The sequence below is a fragment of the Trachymyrmex cornetzi genome, unplaced genomic scaffold (genome assembly GCF_001594075.2).
Source record: "Trachymyrmex cornetzi isolate Tcor2-1 unplaced genomic scaffold, Tcor1.1 scaffold58, whole genome shotgun sequence".
Lineage (NCBI taxonomy): Eukaryota > Metazoa > Arthropoda > Insecta > Hymenoptera > Formicidae > Trachymyrmex > Trachymyrmex cornetzi.
The window spans coordinates 123,702-136,540 of NW_017299893.1; the positions used below are offsets into that span (position 1 = coordinate 123,702).

At 32.8% G+C, this 12,839-nt stretch overlaps 1 protein-coding gene across 7 annotated transcripts in view; it reads right to left on the reverse strand.

The window, feature by feature from the left end:
• Positions 1 to 12,839, reverse strand: part of LOC108766400 (slit homolog 1 protein) — a 119,217-nt gene that overhangs the window by 1,920 nt on the left and 104,458 nt on the right. For 5 of the 7 annotated variants that reach the window (XM_018515668.1, XM_018515670.1, XM_018515672.1 and 2 more), the window contains 4 exons: positions 4,639 to 5,234; positions 2,492 to 2,714; positions 2,099 to 2,238; positions 1,700 to 1,852 (listed from right to left, as the gene is read on the reverse strand). In XM_018515668.1, coding sequence (XP_018371170.1) covers positions 1,700 to 1,852; positions 2,099 to 2,238; positions 2,492 to 2,714; positions 4,639 to 4,999 — 877 coding nt within the window. In that variant the 5' untranslated portion in view covers positions 5,000 to 5,234. Of the gene's footprint in view, positions 1 to 1,699; positions 1,853 to 2,098; positions 2,239 to 2,491; positions 2,715 to 4,638; positions 5,235 to 7,091; positions 8,329 to 12,839 lie in introns of those variants that run through there. The other 2 variants (XM_018515667.1, XM_018515674.1) reach the window with 2 other exon arrangements.

Here is a 12,839-nt window from a genome sequence, read left to right on the forward strand (position 1 = left end):
AAAATTGAGGCCAATAATTAAAAAATTCATTAAATTTTTATGATCTCTAACTTTTTTGTAAAGAAATATATGAATTTTTTTGTACGAATAACGCAATTAAAACCTATACAAACGTTGTATGAAATAGGTATGTTAGAAAAACAGTAATCTAGCTTGCAGTAGATAGCCTCGTTACGTGAAGAGCATCAATAATAGCTCTCAAGAGTTACGATACGCTCAAATGAACTTCTTTCGATGAATTGCAGCTAGTTATAATTAAATCAAGCTACTCGCAGTGAATAAACACTCGATCGATCGGCAAGAATTTACGGAAGCATGAATCAAATACTTCGTTCGAAAGCTTTAATTGGATTCTTCAACATTGATAGAATAATACGTGATTAAAAAGTTTTAAATGAATGGGTTTTTAGTAACAAATGTTAATTGAATATTGGTAAATAAAAAAGGCATTATCCATATTAATTGATTGAATCTTCTGAGCCTAGTATTATCTTCTTATTATTTAAAAAAGGATATTAAGATGTTTAAGAATAATTTTATACACAAACTTTCTGAAAGAATATGTATTGTTAAAATATATGATTTCTTCAACATATTAGTGTAAATTAAAAACAAAATATATTCTTATAATAGAAAGAATATATGCATCGTAATTAATGTGTTTTGCAAATAATATCTTTTTGTTCGTAATATCTTTTAGTTTTATGAAATTATTCCAAACAAAATATTTACGGAAATATTTTTTGATCCACTGTATTTAATTAATATTTGTTTTTATTAATATTTACTTACAACGGTTTTTTCATGTCTGATTAAATTATTTGTCTTTTGATTGCGAAGTTAAATGTAGTGCGTGGCTGAATTGTCGATTGAATTGTTGTATGTTTGCACAACGTTTTGCCGAAATATAATCTTGATAGTCGAGCTCGCGTTCATAGTATGCTACGAGATGAAAGGCAGTTTGTAAAGTGTCGTTCGCTCGTTTATATCCGCGTTCCCAAAGGGTACCGATTGCATCGCTGACAAGCAGCCGTAGCATGCGGTAAATTTAAATGCTAAGCAGTTGTGTCGTTCGCTATGATAAATAAAGTAGGACGTGATCTGCAGACTACAGAAATTTTACGGCAAACTGAACACGAAATCATATACAAATTTATAATATACACTGATTACATCAGCTATATCGATATTAAGATGATTTACCGATACTAGTTTGAACTACAAGTATAGAAGTATGAACAAATATATATATGTATAAATTTAAATTACTCTTTAATTAATATGTAAAACATAACACGACATGCAAACATTAGTTATTCCTTTGCATATTATTAACCCTAGCTATACACACTTGTTTTTTGCATGCTTGATACATTGGGGTCTCTGGGACCCTATCCATATTTGTTATCGTAACTTCCGTAAAAATGGATATATTTCAATTAATTTTTTTTTCAATCGATGGATAATTGATTAAGGAACAAACCCATAATGTGTAAAAGTCGATAGAATTAAGAAACTTTGAGATATATAGGTTCAAAGAAAAAGAAAAATTTAGAAACGCGAAAAATCTTGATTTAGAAAATTGCGCTGGGGTCCCGGGGACCCCAGAGTGTGCAGCTAGGATTAACAAAATTTTCCATAACAGTAGAATGCAGAATAATATTAATATTAGGCGCCCTATAATTTTAACTATACTTACCCTCAAGACCTATGAACGCATTGGCATCCACATGAGCAATCTGATTTCCGTCAAGTTCCAAAGAGTTTAATTGCGTCAAATGAGAGAATACACGTGCCGGGACCTCACGAAGGTGATTGTGCGCCAATCCTAATGAATCGAGCGCTTTCAATCCTGAAAGGTTAAAACATTTTATCGATGAGCATTTCATTTAATTGAAATGCTCGTTACACGTTTATTTTATAAAAACGCATTATTTATATGTAGATTGGAGATATATATATATGTATATATATATATAGTAGATTAAAAAAGAAGTTGGTTTAATTAAAATTACAATTGCTCTGCAAAATGGGATCAGCTAAACCTGGAATATTAAAAAAAGACGTCTTGTAAAGTAAAATGGATTATTGATTTTACCTTCGAAGTCTCCCTCTTTTATGGTGGATATTCGGTTCTCTTGCATTTCTAATTTTTTCAACAATTCTAACGAAGATAAAGCTTGAGTTGGGATTCTCGTTAGCTCATTTCCGCCTAAGTTAAGTCTTTTGAGTCTTCGGCTAAAAAAATGTGAAATTTAAAATGATTAAAATAGACTGGGATATTTGAACTCATTTTTTGTTTGAAACTTGTATAAATACAATATAGAGCTTCTTAGGGCTGCAAATTTAAAAGATGTTTATTTGTTGGCCAAGCAAATACATTTTCAAGTTTTTTTTTTGTAATTTTGAATAGAAGATTCTATTCTTTCTTTCTCTCTCTTAGTTTTTATTTATTTGGAATTTAAAATATCAGTAAATAGAAGCGACTTACTTATCAAGCCCTTTGAATGCATCTGCTTCTATAATAGAGATCTTGTTTTCATAAAGGGTGAGAATTTCGAGTGTATCGAGACCTTCAAAGGCTTTACCGTGGATAGCTGTGATTTTGTTACGATTTAAATTCAAAATCAAGAGATGGTGAAGGTCTTTTAACGCGTGGGATGGAACGCTACTCAACGAATTTTGGGAGAGATCCAGCTGTGTCAATCCCGTTCCTGTAAGAAGAAATATATTTGATTTTGTATTTGCGAAATCACTCATATAAGTTTTATAATTGAAATTTGTAACATGTTGTTTTCTAGAATTTCTCAGATTTAATATAATAATTTAACATATTCATTTTATTTAAGAAAAATCACTTTGTTAGTTTAATAATAATGTATTTAATAAAATCTAGTGAATAGAATTCATTATTTATAATCACGTTTTAATAAAGTGCAAATTTTTAATGGGATACCATTTTAATTAATATTGAAAAGTCCAATTATATAAAAATTCTTTTAACGTTAGCTAGACATTTAATTAAAAAATTGCAATTTACTGAACATATTATATATATTAAAAAAAATTTTGAAGTTACCTATATGTATATATTATTTATATAGGTATATGTATATATACATGCATAAGAACGAGAATTATAAATTGTCAAAATTATTTTGCGTTTTGCGAAATTGACTAATAGTTATTTCGCAAAACGTAATTAATACGCGAAGTTTGTATTCTTCCTATTTTATATATAATTAATTTGCTGTAAAAACACGTCGCGAGCGTAAAACCCAGTTGGAAAATAACATTTTCTATTATTTAATGTGCTTTCGACGTTGCGAGTTAATGCAACCGAGTGATGTTGCGTTGAGACGCCTTCGTAGTGCCGCATTCTCATTAAGGTCCCGGTACACGCGATGTGGTTATCTTCGCGTATCTAGAATACGGCAGGTGTAAAAAGAACGTATTTTCCAGTCCCTTACAGTAATTTATTCTGAATCTACGTGGCCGCAAAGGCGATGTGGTGATCAAACGAGTCCGGGATTTCGTAAGAGATTTAAAGGCGGGTTAAATTTGCTGCCGACTTTAACGTGAATCTTGCGTGACAGATTGAATGCTTCAACGTTGGCTTTAATATAAAAAAAACTGATTTGAAATCGTGTCTCTGGAAGTTTTTTGAAGAGAACATGTACCGTTTCACGTCGTAAAAAAATATTACATAGAACGGAAAAATATTACATGGTACATGCAATAATATAAAAAGCTCTTTTCACTACTTCTTATTTATTGACTGCGATACGCTTTGAAGATTAGAATGTAATTGAATATCGTTGATATATTTTTATATCATTAAAGCAATCTTAGTCATGTGAACTGACTCGTCAAATTTTCTTTAAAAATTATTATTTTTAAAGAATCCTATAAACTTGAATTTATATATATATGAGAGTATAGGATTAAAATTCACGCTTTAATTAATTACTTGTAAAATTGTCACAAAATGTAGTGTGATTATTTTAATCTCTAAAAAATATTAAAAATAATTTAATATTTTAATATTATTATTTAGCATTTACTGTGTTATAATATAGAGTATATATATTTATCTTATATATTTATAATTATAATGAAAATGTTTATATATGATTAATAGTAGCTATTAGTGTATACCCACTAAACAAGAAATGTTTCAGTAACGTTACAACGTTGCTGCAACGTTATTGAAATGTTTTGGAACGTTTCTTGTTTACTGGGTATAAATTTAACATTTTGTAATCCCATACATTCCATGTTTTTGTAAACATCTGGCAGTCCATCATACGATTTTTCGAATATTCTGTTTTTTGAAATGTTTTTAATATTATATTTTTAAAATTTCTTTAAAATTTCTCAAATAGATACTACAAATATCACAAGGTTATATGCTGAGATAAAATAAAAACGAAAACAAAAGACAATATTTGTTTGTAGAAATTAATTTGAATTTTAAGAACAAAATTAACTATTTACTATCGTCTATTTTGAATGTATATTTTATATTTCAGCGAAGTAAATTTCATAGATTTCATACATTTCTATTTATTCTGAAAAAAAGTCTTATTGATATTTCTGTTTAGCTTCGCTTAATAAGCGAATATCATATATACTCACCGATAGAACTAAGGGAAGATTCTTCAAGTACCGCGAGGCTACTATTGTGAATGGTGAGGTGGCGTATATCGAGCCCGAGGAACACGTATCCCTGCAACTTGGGCAGGGTGTTGTGCCTGAGCCGAAGATAGAATATCACGAGATTCGGCCTTCCCTTAAGCACGGCCATGGCCTTGGAGATGTGTGTCAGATCGGTGATCTCGCACACAATGTCCAAGCCAGATTTCTTCACGCTGCAGTAACAGGGCGCGATCTCGCTATGGGACGGACAGACCTGCGACGTTTGCGCTAAGCTCGTCGCCAGAACGAGGCAAAGCAACCACACCAGCCGCCACACATCCGACAGAGCTCGCTCCCTCATTTTTCGTGCAACTCCACACTTCTCCCCTTGCGACTTTGTCACAATGGCCGACCCTCCCGTGCCTTACTTTCGGCCTCCGTGCCTATCCCCCTGTACACTCTCGCTTTCTGTCGGCCACACGCCTCTTTCCAATCTTCCCCTCGCGCCGTCTCCGTTTCTGTACCTGCAGCCTGCTACTTAGCCTCTGCTCTTCTATCCATTGTTCGCTCTGCCACGGTGTACCAGTACACCGAGTCTGCAAGTAAACGGGAGCTCGATAAATCAAAGAGAGATAAGAAACATGACAAAATCGAAACAGGAAATTTCATATAAACACGTCATAATCTTTCAAACAACTCCCTTATAAAATAAGATATACATAATAAAAAATGTAACCCCCGCGAACAAGATTTACTTTAATTTTTAATTTTAATGAGATATTTCGAGCTAATTTTTTATTAATATCATAATGTCGATATTTTGTCACAGAAATAATAATATAAAATGTATGTTGATTCATCAATTTCTTTGTTTATTTAAATGCCACATTTCTTTTTATAAATTGTTTAAAATACTTATTGGTATATACAGTTACAGTGAATGTCATGGAACAATAACGCTGTTAAAATAGTGCGACATTCATTTCCCTTTAGTTTAATATTTATCCAATAACTGTGTAGTTTATGTAGAAATGGAAGATGGAAATTCACTGGAATTATTGCTAGCGCAGTAGAGCATACGTATTCTGGCACGAAGTAATAATAGTGCAATATACGAACGGTATTCTAATCGTGTTGGTTTACTGCCAACTTATAATACGAAAATATTCATACATATGCATAAAACGTTGTGCAATAAACGATTCCTTATTGATAGTTACGATAATGACACGAAACTTTTACGTACTGTCATTAATGACTGTAGTAACATTAAATTTTATTATTCGTTAGTGGAACTATGTATACAACATTATTAACATTTTCGTAGTCTTGCACTGTATTTACATATGTTTAATTCATATACACACTTTACAAATACATGAAACGTTATGTATGTAACAGATGCAAACATTAATAGCACTTTATACTTTAATGTATTAATATTTTATTTCTAATAAATGTTGTTTAAAGTTTTTATTCCAAATCAAGAAAGAAACTCCATTTTATTATAATCCATAGTACACGCAATAGTTTGTTTTACTCTAAATTGCTTACAGTGAAATCTCACTCCAAGAAAATGAAAATATAACCATCCTTGAAAAAAAGTGAAAATATTTCACTTCTTGAAAAAAAGTGACAATTTTCACTATTTTTAGAGTCAATATTGGAGTGAAATCTCACTCCAAAAATGTTAGATTTCTAAAAAGAGTGAAAATCGTCACTTTTTTTCAAGAAGTGAAATATTTTCACTTTTTTTCAAGGATGGTTATATTTTCATTTTCTTAAAATGAGATTTTACTGCAAGAAATTTAGAGTGTTGTATCCCTGGTTAATTTTAATCACTTTTACGAATATGTATAAAAATTATTAGTCCATATTTATAGTCGTAGATCGATCTTTGATTGAATCTCATTTCAAGTGAGTTAGGTTTGAACCAAAGTTAGAACTCATCAAATTTTATTATGATTTGGAAAGCGTGTTGAAATAAAAGATTGATTTGAATCTGGCTCAAATCGGATTTTCAGTTTGAATTACTATTATAAATGTAGTCCTATATAATTTTAACATACTGACGGAAAAAATCGAGTTTACTGAAATAGTTAATAAATTTAACTTATAGATACAGATCTGAAAATAAATTTGATTAAACTAAATAATTATATATACTACACTCAAACTGATTGCTACAGTGTCAAAATTTTTTGCAGCGTTATTCATCATGTTAGAGTTTTCTAGCACTCAATTTGAGCGTCCTACATTTATTTTGATAGATCTAATAAAATTGATTTTTAGCTCCAGTTAAATTTTTTAATACTTTGGCAAAACTATTCTGTCTATGATAAAGATTAAGAATTAATGATTAAATTTTTATTAAGAAAAAGTCGATCCCGGATTATTCCTGTTATTTAGTATATTTCAATATTAGTATATGTGTTTATCTGACGATAGCTTACTTGACATCGTAATGCAATCCAATTGTTTTATCAGCAACTTACCGAGCCATGCGGCGTATCTTCTTCTAGCTCGTAATATACTCAACGGAAGATGCAAAATAGAATGACGATGCGTACTCGCGTGATCACTAGGCATATCGCTTTTGATATCACTGTGTGAGTAATAATCCAATCGATTAGCTCATCGATCAAATATGCGCAATACTAGATCTCCTTGAACACTCGCGCATTTTCGTTTTATAACAAATATATTCAAGCGATGAAGTTCGCAGATGTTTACGAGAAAACTTCTCGGTTTGTGAAGCGAATTGAGTGTGAAGCAACGCGCTTCAGCGCATTGCAAGTTGGAACTAGGTCAATTCTCGTTTTACGCGCGAGTATCGAAATTACTCTCCCAATGATGATATTTGAGTTTCGGGCGACAGACGCAAAATAACGACCGATATTGTACAGCAAAGGTGCCACTATTATAGTCACAGCTTACGATCCCGGCGGTGCGCGTGAATGATTTATTTCCCCGATAAACGCCTTTCACTGTGATCTATGCACTCCATCTACGTCGCCGCAAATTCGATTAACAAAGTCGCCACAGAGCTTCCGTTACCACCCACTGAGTTATCACTGCTTTGCTTCTCCATTTGATAATAATATTCACACCGCTGTCTATCGGACGCAATTGCGCCGCGAGAATCGTGCTCGGTAGTTGCGTCACGATGTTATCGTCGTTTTGCAGACAGTTATCGACAGGATGTTTCAGATATTACGTGATATCACGACGTGCGGAATCAGTCGCTCGTTAGTTTTCTCAGAAGAAATATATCTTCACGTTGCGACGTGCACATCGATGTGTCTGATGCACAATTCTCTCGAAACCACCGTCGGAAGCACAAGGCACGATCGATAAGATCCAGGTGGATGTGGAATGATAATAATCCACGAATAAGACACAGAATCGACGAGGCCGATATAACGATGCTACAGCTAAGACAGTCTTCTGGTTAAGACGCGAAAGCGTTATAATTTGTAGAGCCGAGCTCTCCGCTGCGTTGCTGGTGACCGGGTGTCCGTTGGCATTATTATTGCCTGACTAATGGACCCCTTCCGGTACAGGAATCATGGGATCGCGACCACGAGAATACGTCGGCCAACACTATCGTTGCGTGCCTATGATCGCCTACTATCGCAAGCCAAGTAGCTACAAGGTGTTTCGTGTAAAGAATATGTAACTACGAGGGGGAAAAAAAAGAGAGAATAATGAAAAACTTAATACCTTGATTTATGAGTTTTCCGTATAAAGTTTCCGTTAATGTTTTGATAATGCTCTTTTTCCGTGTTTGTTTTATGAAAAGATAAATAGTATATAAGTCTTTTTTGCATATCCTAGTAGAAATCTTTCTACTAGAGTAGCAATATTGAAAAATAAACTATCAAGTGATGTGCGATATGCACACTTTTTTATTAATATTTTTAATATCTTGACAACTGCGTCATTAAATGATAATTACTAAAAATTTTAAATGCCTATTACGGTCGAAGCTGGATCTTCATTGTTTTAAATAATTCAATCTTGAATTACTAATATACACTATATATGTACTTGCATATATACCATATTGTAGTCTTTTCAAACTAAAAGATAATTGAAATGTGATATTGTTTACTGATTTCTTTGATAATTCCATGGAGCATAGTTGTGGCACTAGTAGATAGTAGCAGAAGGGATGATGCAAACGAAACGAATTAATTCCTTTCACTTTGGAATGTAAATTTCTCTCTTCACATTTGGTATGTGCGAATCTGCACGAATAATTTCTACGTATCAGTTTTGTTAATTCTATAAACGAATGGATGAATGCGAATATAAATTCATACTCAGGAAATATAAAGTTTTAACACAAATGTCATCAGTAAATGAATGAGTTCATACTCTGCAAGCTTTGAAAGCGTACGTATGTATGAGTAAGTATTTACCTACCATATGTTTCAGAAGTATCTTATTATATTCCAAAGTTAAATTGTGTAATATTCTAATATTTTCGTATTTAGTTTAATTTGAATTTATAATAACTTCGCATTACGTTTCCAAGTTAAGCATGCTTAAACATATCTTTCTATTCGTATGACCAGTAAAACGAGGACATCAACCTTTGTGTAAACCTATCAAAATATTCTCGTACTGACATTTTTAATGATATGAGAAATTCCGAGACGATATTCGAGATTCTCGTATCGAAATCCATCGCTAAGGTAATTGAATTCGTCTTGACATCAGATACAATATTATGAAGTTAAAAACGCGTGATGCCATTAAAAAAATTAAGGTGACTTTGACTTTTTACCTAAAAAAGAATTTGTGTCAAAATTTTAATATTATAATTTGCAGCCGATTGAAAATCGACTAACTTTTATTCAAAACAATTTTTGTGAGATCAGTGCCAAAAAATCGTGATCACAGTTACGTGGGACATCGTGTATATAATTTAAAGATAATTTGTTTTCGATCAATAATCGGTCCATAAACTTACGTCATAATTATAGATTAGTGAGTCAATTTTTGCAGATAAATAAAGAATAATATGCACTATTATGTATTTCGAGCGTAATGTCTTCATATACTTTTTACGAAACTAAGATAACGGATATATTGCTAATTCAGTTCGCAGTAATGAGTTTCGTTCGCGGAGGAGAAAGTATTAAGAGCTTTCAGTGTCCGTCTTGCTATTTTCTTCCAAGAGTGACGCTTTTGCACCTCTTAAATCCCGTTCTTATTTAGCACAATGGATGTGAAATACAAAACCGTAATACCAGCATGCCATAGTTGAGAATTAAATATAAAAATAATTCGCACGATAAACGACGTCGAGATGAGAGATAACAAGATAATAAAGAAAATAAATATTAAACGTAAATGATACTAAAGTTGACAATAAAACCCCTTCCTCAAATTTCCAATAATTTATAAACGATAAATAATAAACGCTCATATGTGAACCGTATATAGTATTAATTTGGTTAAAATATATCGCGTTGTATGTTACAAACTAGATTTGATGTATAATACGCTTTCAGCGCCATACGAGCCCTGCTTCTCAAAGCACGAATTGTGATTGGTGATAATGCTTTGGGGATAATGGGTCCGAGAACAGTAATTAGCACATCGAATAGTTGAACGAGGGGCGATGTGTGAGTCTTTTTGGTTAACCAATTGATGTCGCCCAAATCGACTTGTCTTCGCTTGCCCAACAACAGGCACGTATTAAATACCGTACAAACTTCGCCTCGCTTTGTTTGTACGGTGGTTAATACGTAGAATAAATTGTATAATTTAACAAGAGAAAGGGAGAGAAAAACACTCCGATAAATTGAATGACGTCGACATTTCGATAATACCGTTTGTAGCAGACACTCTTTTTTCACCTTTCACTGTGCTTTCGCGATTAGATTTTTGTTTGAGCAGAAAAACGAGACGAAAAGAGATCGTGAAATTTAATTAAATAATTATAATCTTTCAAACATTATCATATTTTCTTTAATACGATACTAAGAAAATATCACAAAGCTTTTAACGTATGATTAATATAGAATAAAGACAAAACATATTCATGATATTCATAGGTATATCGTATTCATACTCATATTTATATTTTTATTGTATAATTTCTGATTCAAACATATATTTGCGATTTCATTACATTATGATTAAATTATCCACTTTTATTCCATGACTTGTGTCTGCTGTATCTTCTTAATTAACAGATCCGAGTAGATGCTTTCAGCTTAATTGTACAGGTAGAAAATTCGCAATATTTTTACCAGATTATAATTTCACATATTTAGCATTTTACGTACGTTACTCGAATATCCAATGGTGCGTGAACAGAATTCAGACAAGCTGTTATTTTGCTTTTTACTCAATATTTCCATAAATTTATGATGATTACAAAATGTTTCTCCTCACATCAGTTGCAGTTTTATGTGTTTTTGCAATCGCCTTACAGCTCGATGTTTCTGATTTCGTTATATTATCATGCAACGATCCTCGTTATTTCACTGTGAGAATCAAAATCAGACTTTCAGCTCCCAGTTGAATTACAATGATCCAACTCGTATGAAATTCTCGTAATGTGTCCTAAATCCTTAGCAAGCTTCAACATTAAATATATGATGAGCTTGATACGCTTTATTAGCGTACATTACGCGCGATTAACATGCGTCGTTGGGTGCAAGTGATGAAGATCGACGCATTTGCAAATCGATGATGAACGTCACGTACGATTAATATGCATTGCAATGAATTGACTGAATTTCTGGAACATTTTTATTATTTCATGCTGCAAGCATGAAATAACGATTGCTAAACTCAGTGTATATTTTTTCGATTCTATGATGAATTCGGCATCCATAATATTTAGATTCATTCTGTCTATATAAATTGTAAATTGCAATTTTAGAAACATATTCAACCATTATTCCAAAAGAGTATGACATATTTAAATTTTACATGCCTTTAATTTTTATCGAGACATTTACATTCGATCCGGATGTTAGGAATTATTAAAACGCATGATTGAAATATAGGGCAATATGAAACGTGATCGAAGGCCAGATCATTATTAAAGTAATAAAATTAATCATTTAGGAGTTACTAATTATATAAACGTCTATCATTTTGTGCGCTTAGCAATCTTTCCGTTCTATAACACAATTTAATAGAAATTCGATTCTATAATTATAAGTCTATAAGATCGAGTATCTTTATGTGATATGAATAAATTAACAGTAGTTCCAAATATATAGTATAGATGCAATAATTTGATAGAATGTATAAACCTATATATATATATGTGTGTGTGTGTGTGTGTGTGTGTACATATTTTATTAGAACATTAACTAGGTTAATAATCCCAAATGATCTCATCTCCAAGGAGACGTGTCGCATTTGGCGAACAAATTCGAACGTCGGAATATCTAGACTTGATTGGATATTTGCATAAATCTTTTATGCATGTCGCGTAGGCTTTAAGTCGCGGCATCGCAAGAGAAATATCCCACGAACTCGCAATGTTCTTAGTTCGTGAAATCATTTCCGGAATTGTCCGTTATATTCCGTTGTCTCGGTCGCGAAACAAAAGAGACAGGTATACTCTGCCTTTTCCGGCCTCTCACGCAGTTATTTTTCCCTTCAGTCAGTCGAGGGAAAGCTACATTTTTCTCCCATGACGGAAATCGCTGAACTTTGGCGTGCCATTTTGCGGATGCTCTTACTACCACTATGTACGACTTTTACAAACAGTATTTCATTCATAATTGAAGTGCCCGTCTTTTTACGTGGGAAAAGAAAAAAATCGAAAAACTGACTGCCGTGCGACAATTCGGGCTGTATCACGAGTAAAAAAGACATTCATAAGTAATGCAACGCGAACGAAGAACGACAAACCTCGCAGAGCCATTAAATCATTGGCTTCGCAGGAACTGCTGCTGCATGCAATGGCCGGATTAGAACTTTCCAAAAATACATTCGTGTTCTGCCATAAGAAGATTACGTGGAAGATTATGGTCCAGGCTCCCTTTACTGAACACGTAGGAAATACGTTATTCCGTTCTCTTCGCTCGCACATTTCAGCCATTTCTAGCCCCAATTAACTCGACCTGCCTTTATATTAACGCTTGCGGATATTACGTTCGTGCGAGCATATCAATTCACGAAGGCAGCATATCTCAACTGAAACTTACGATGTACGTTAATCT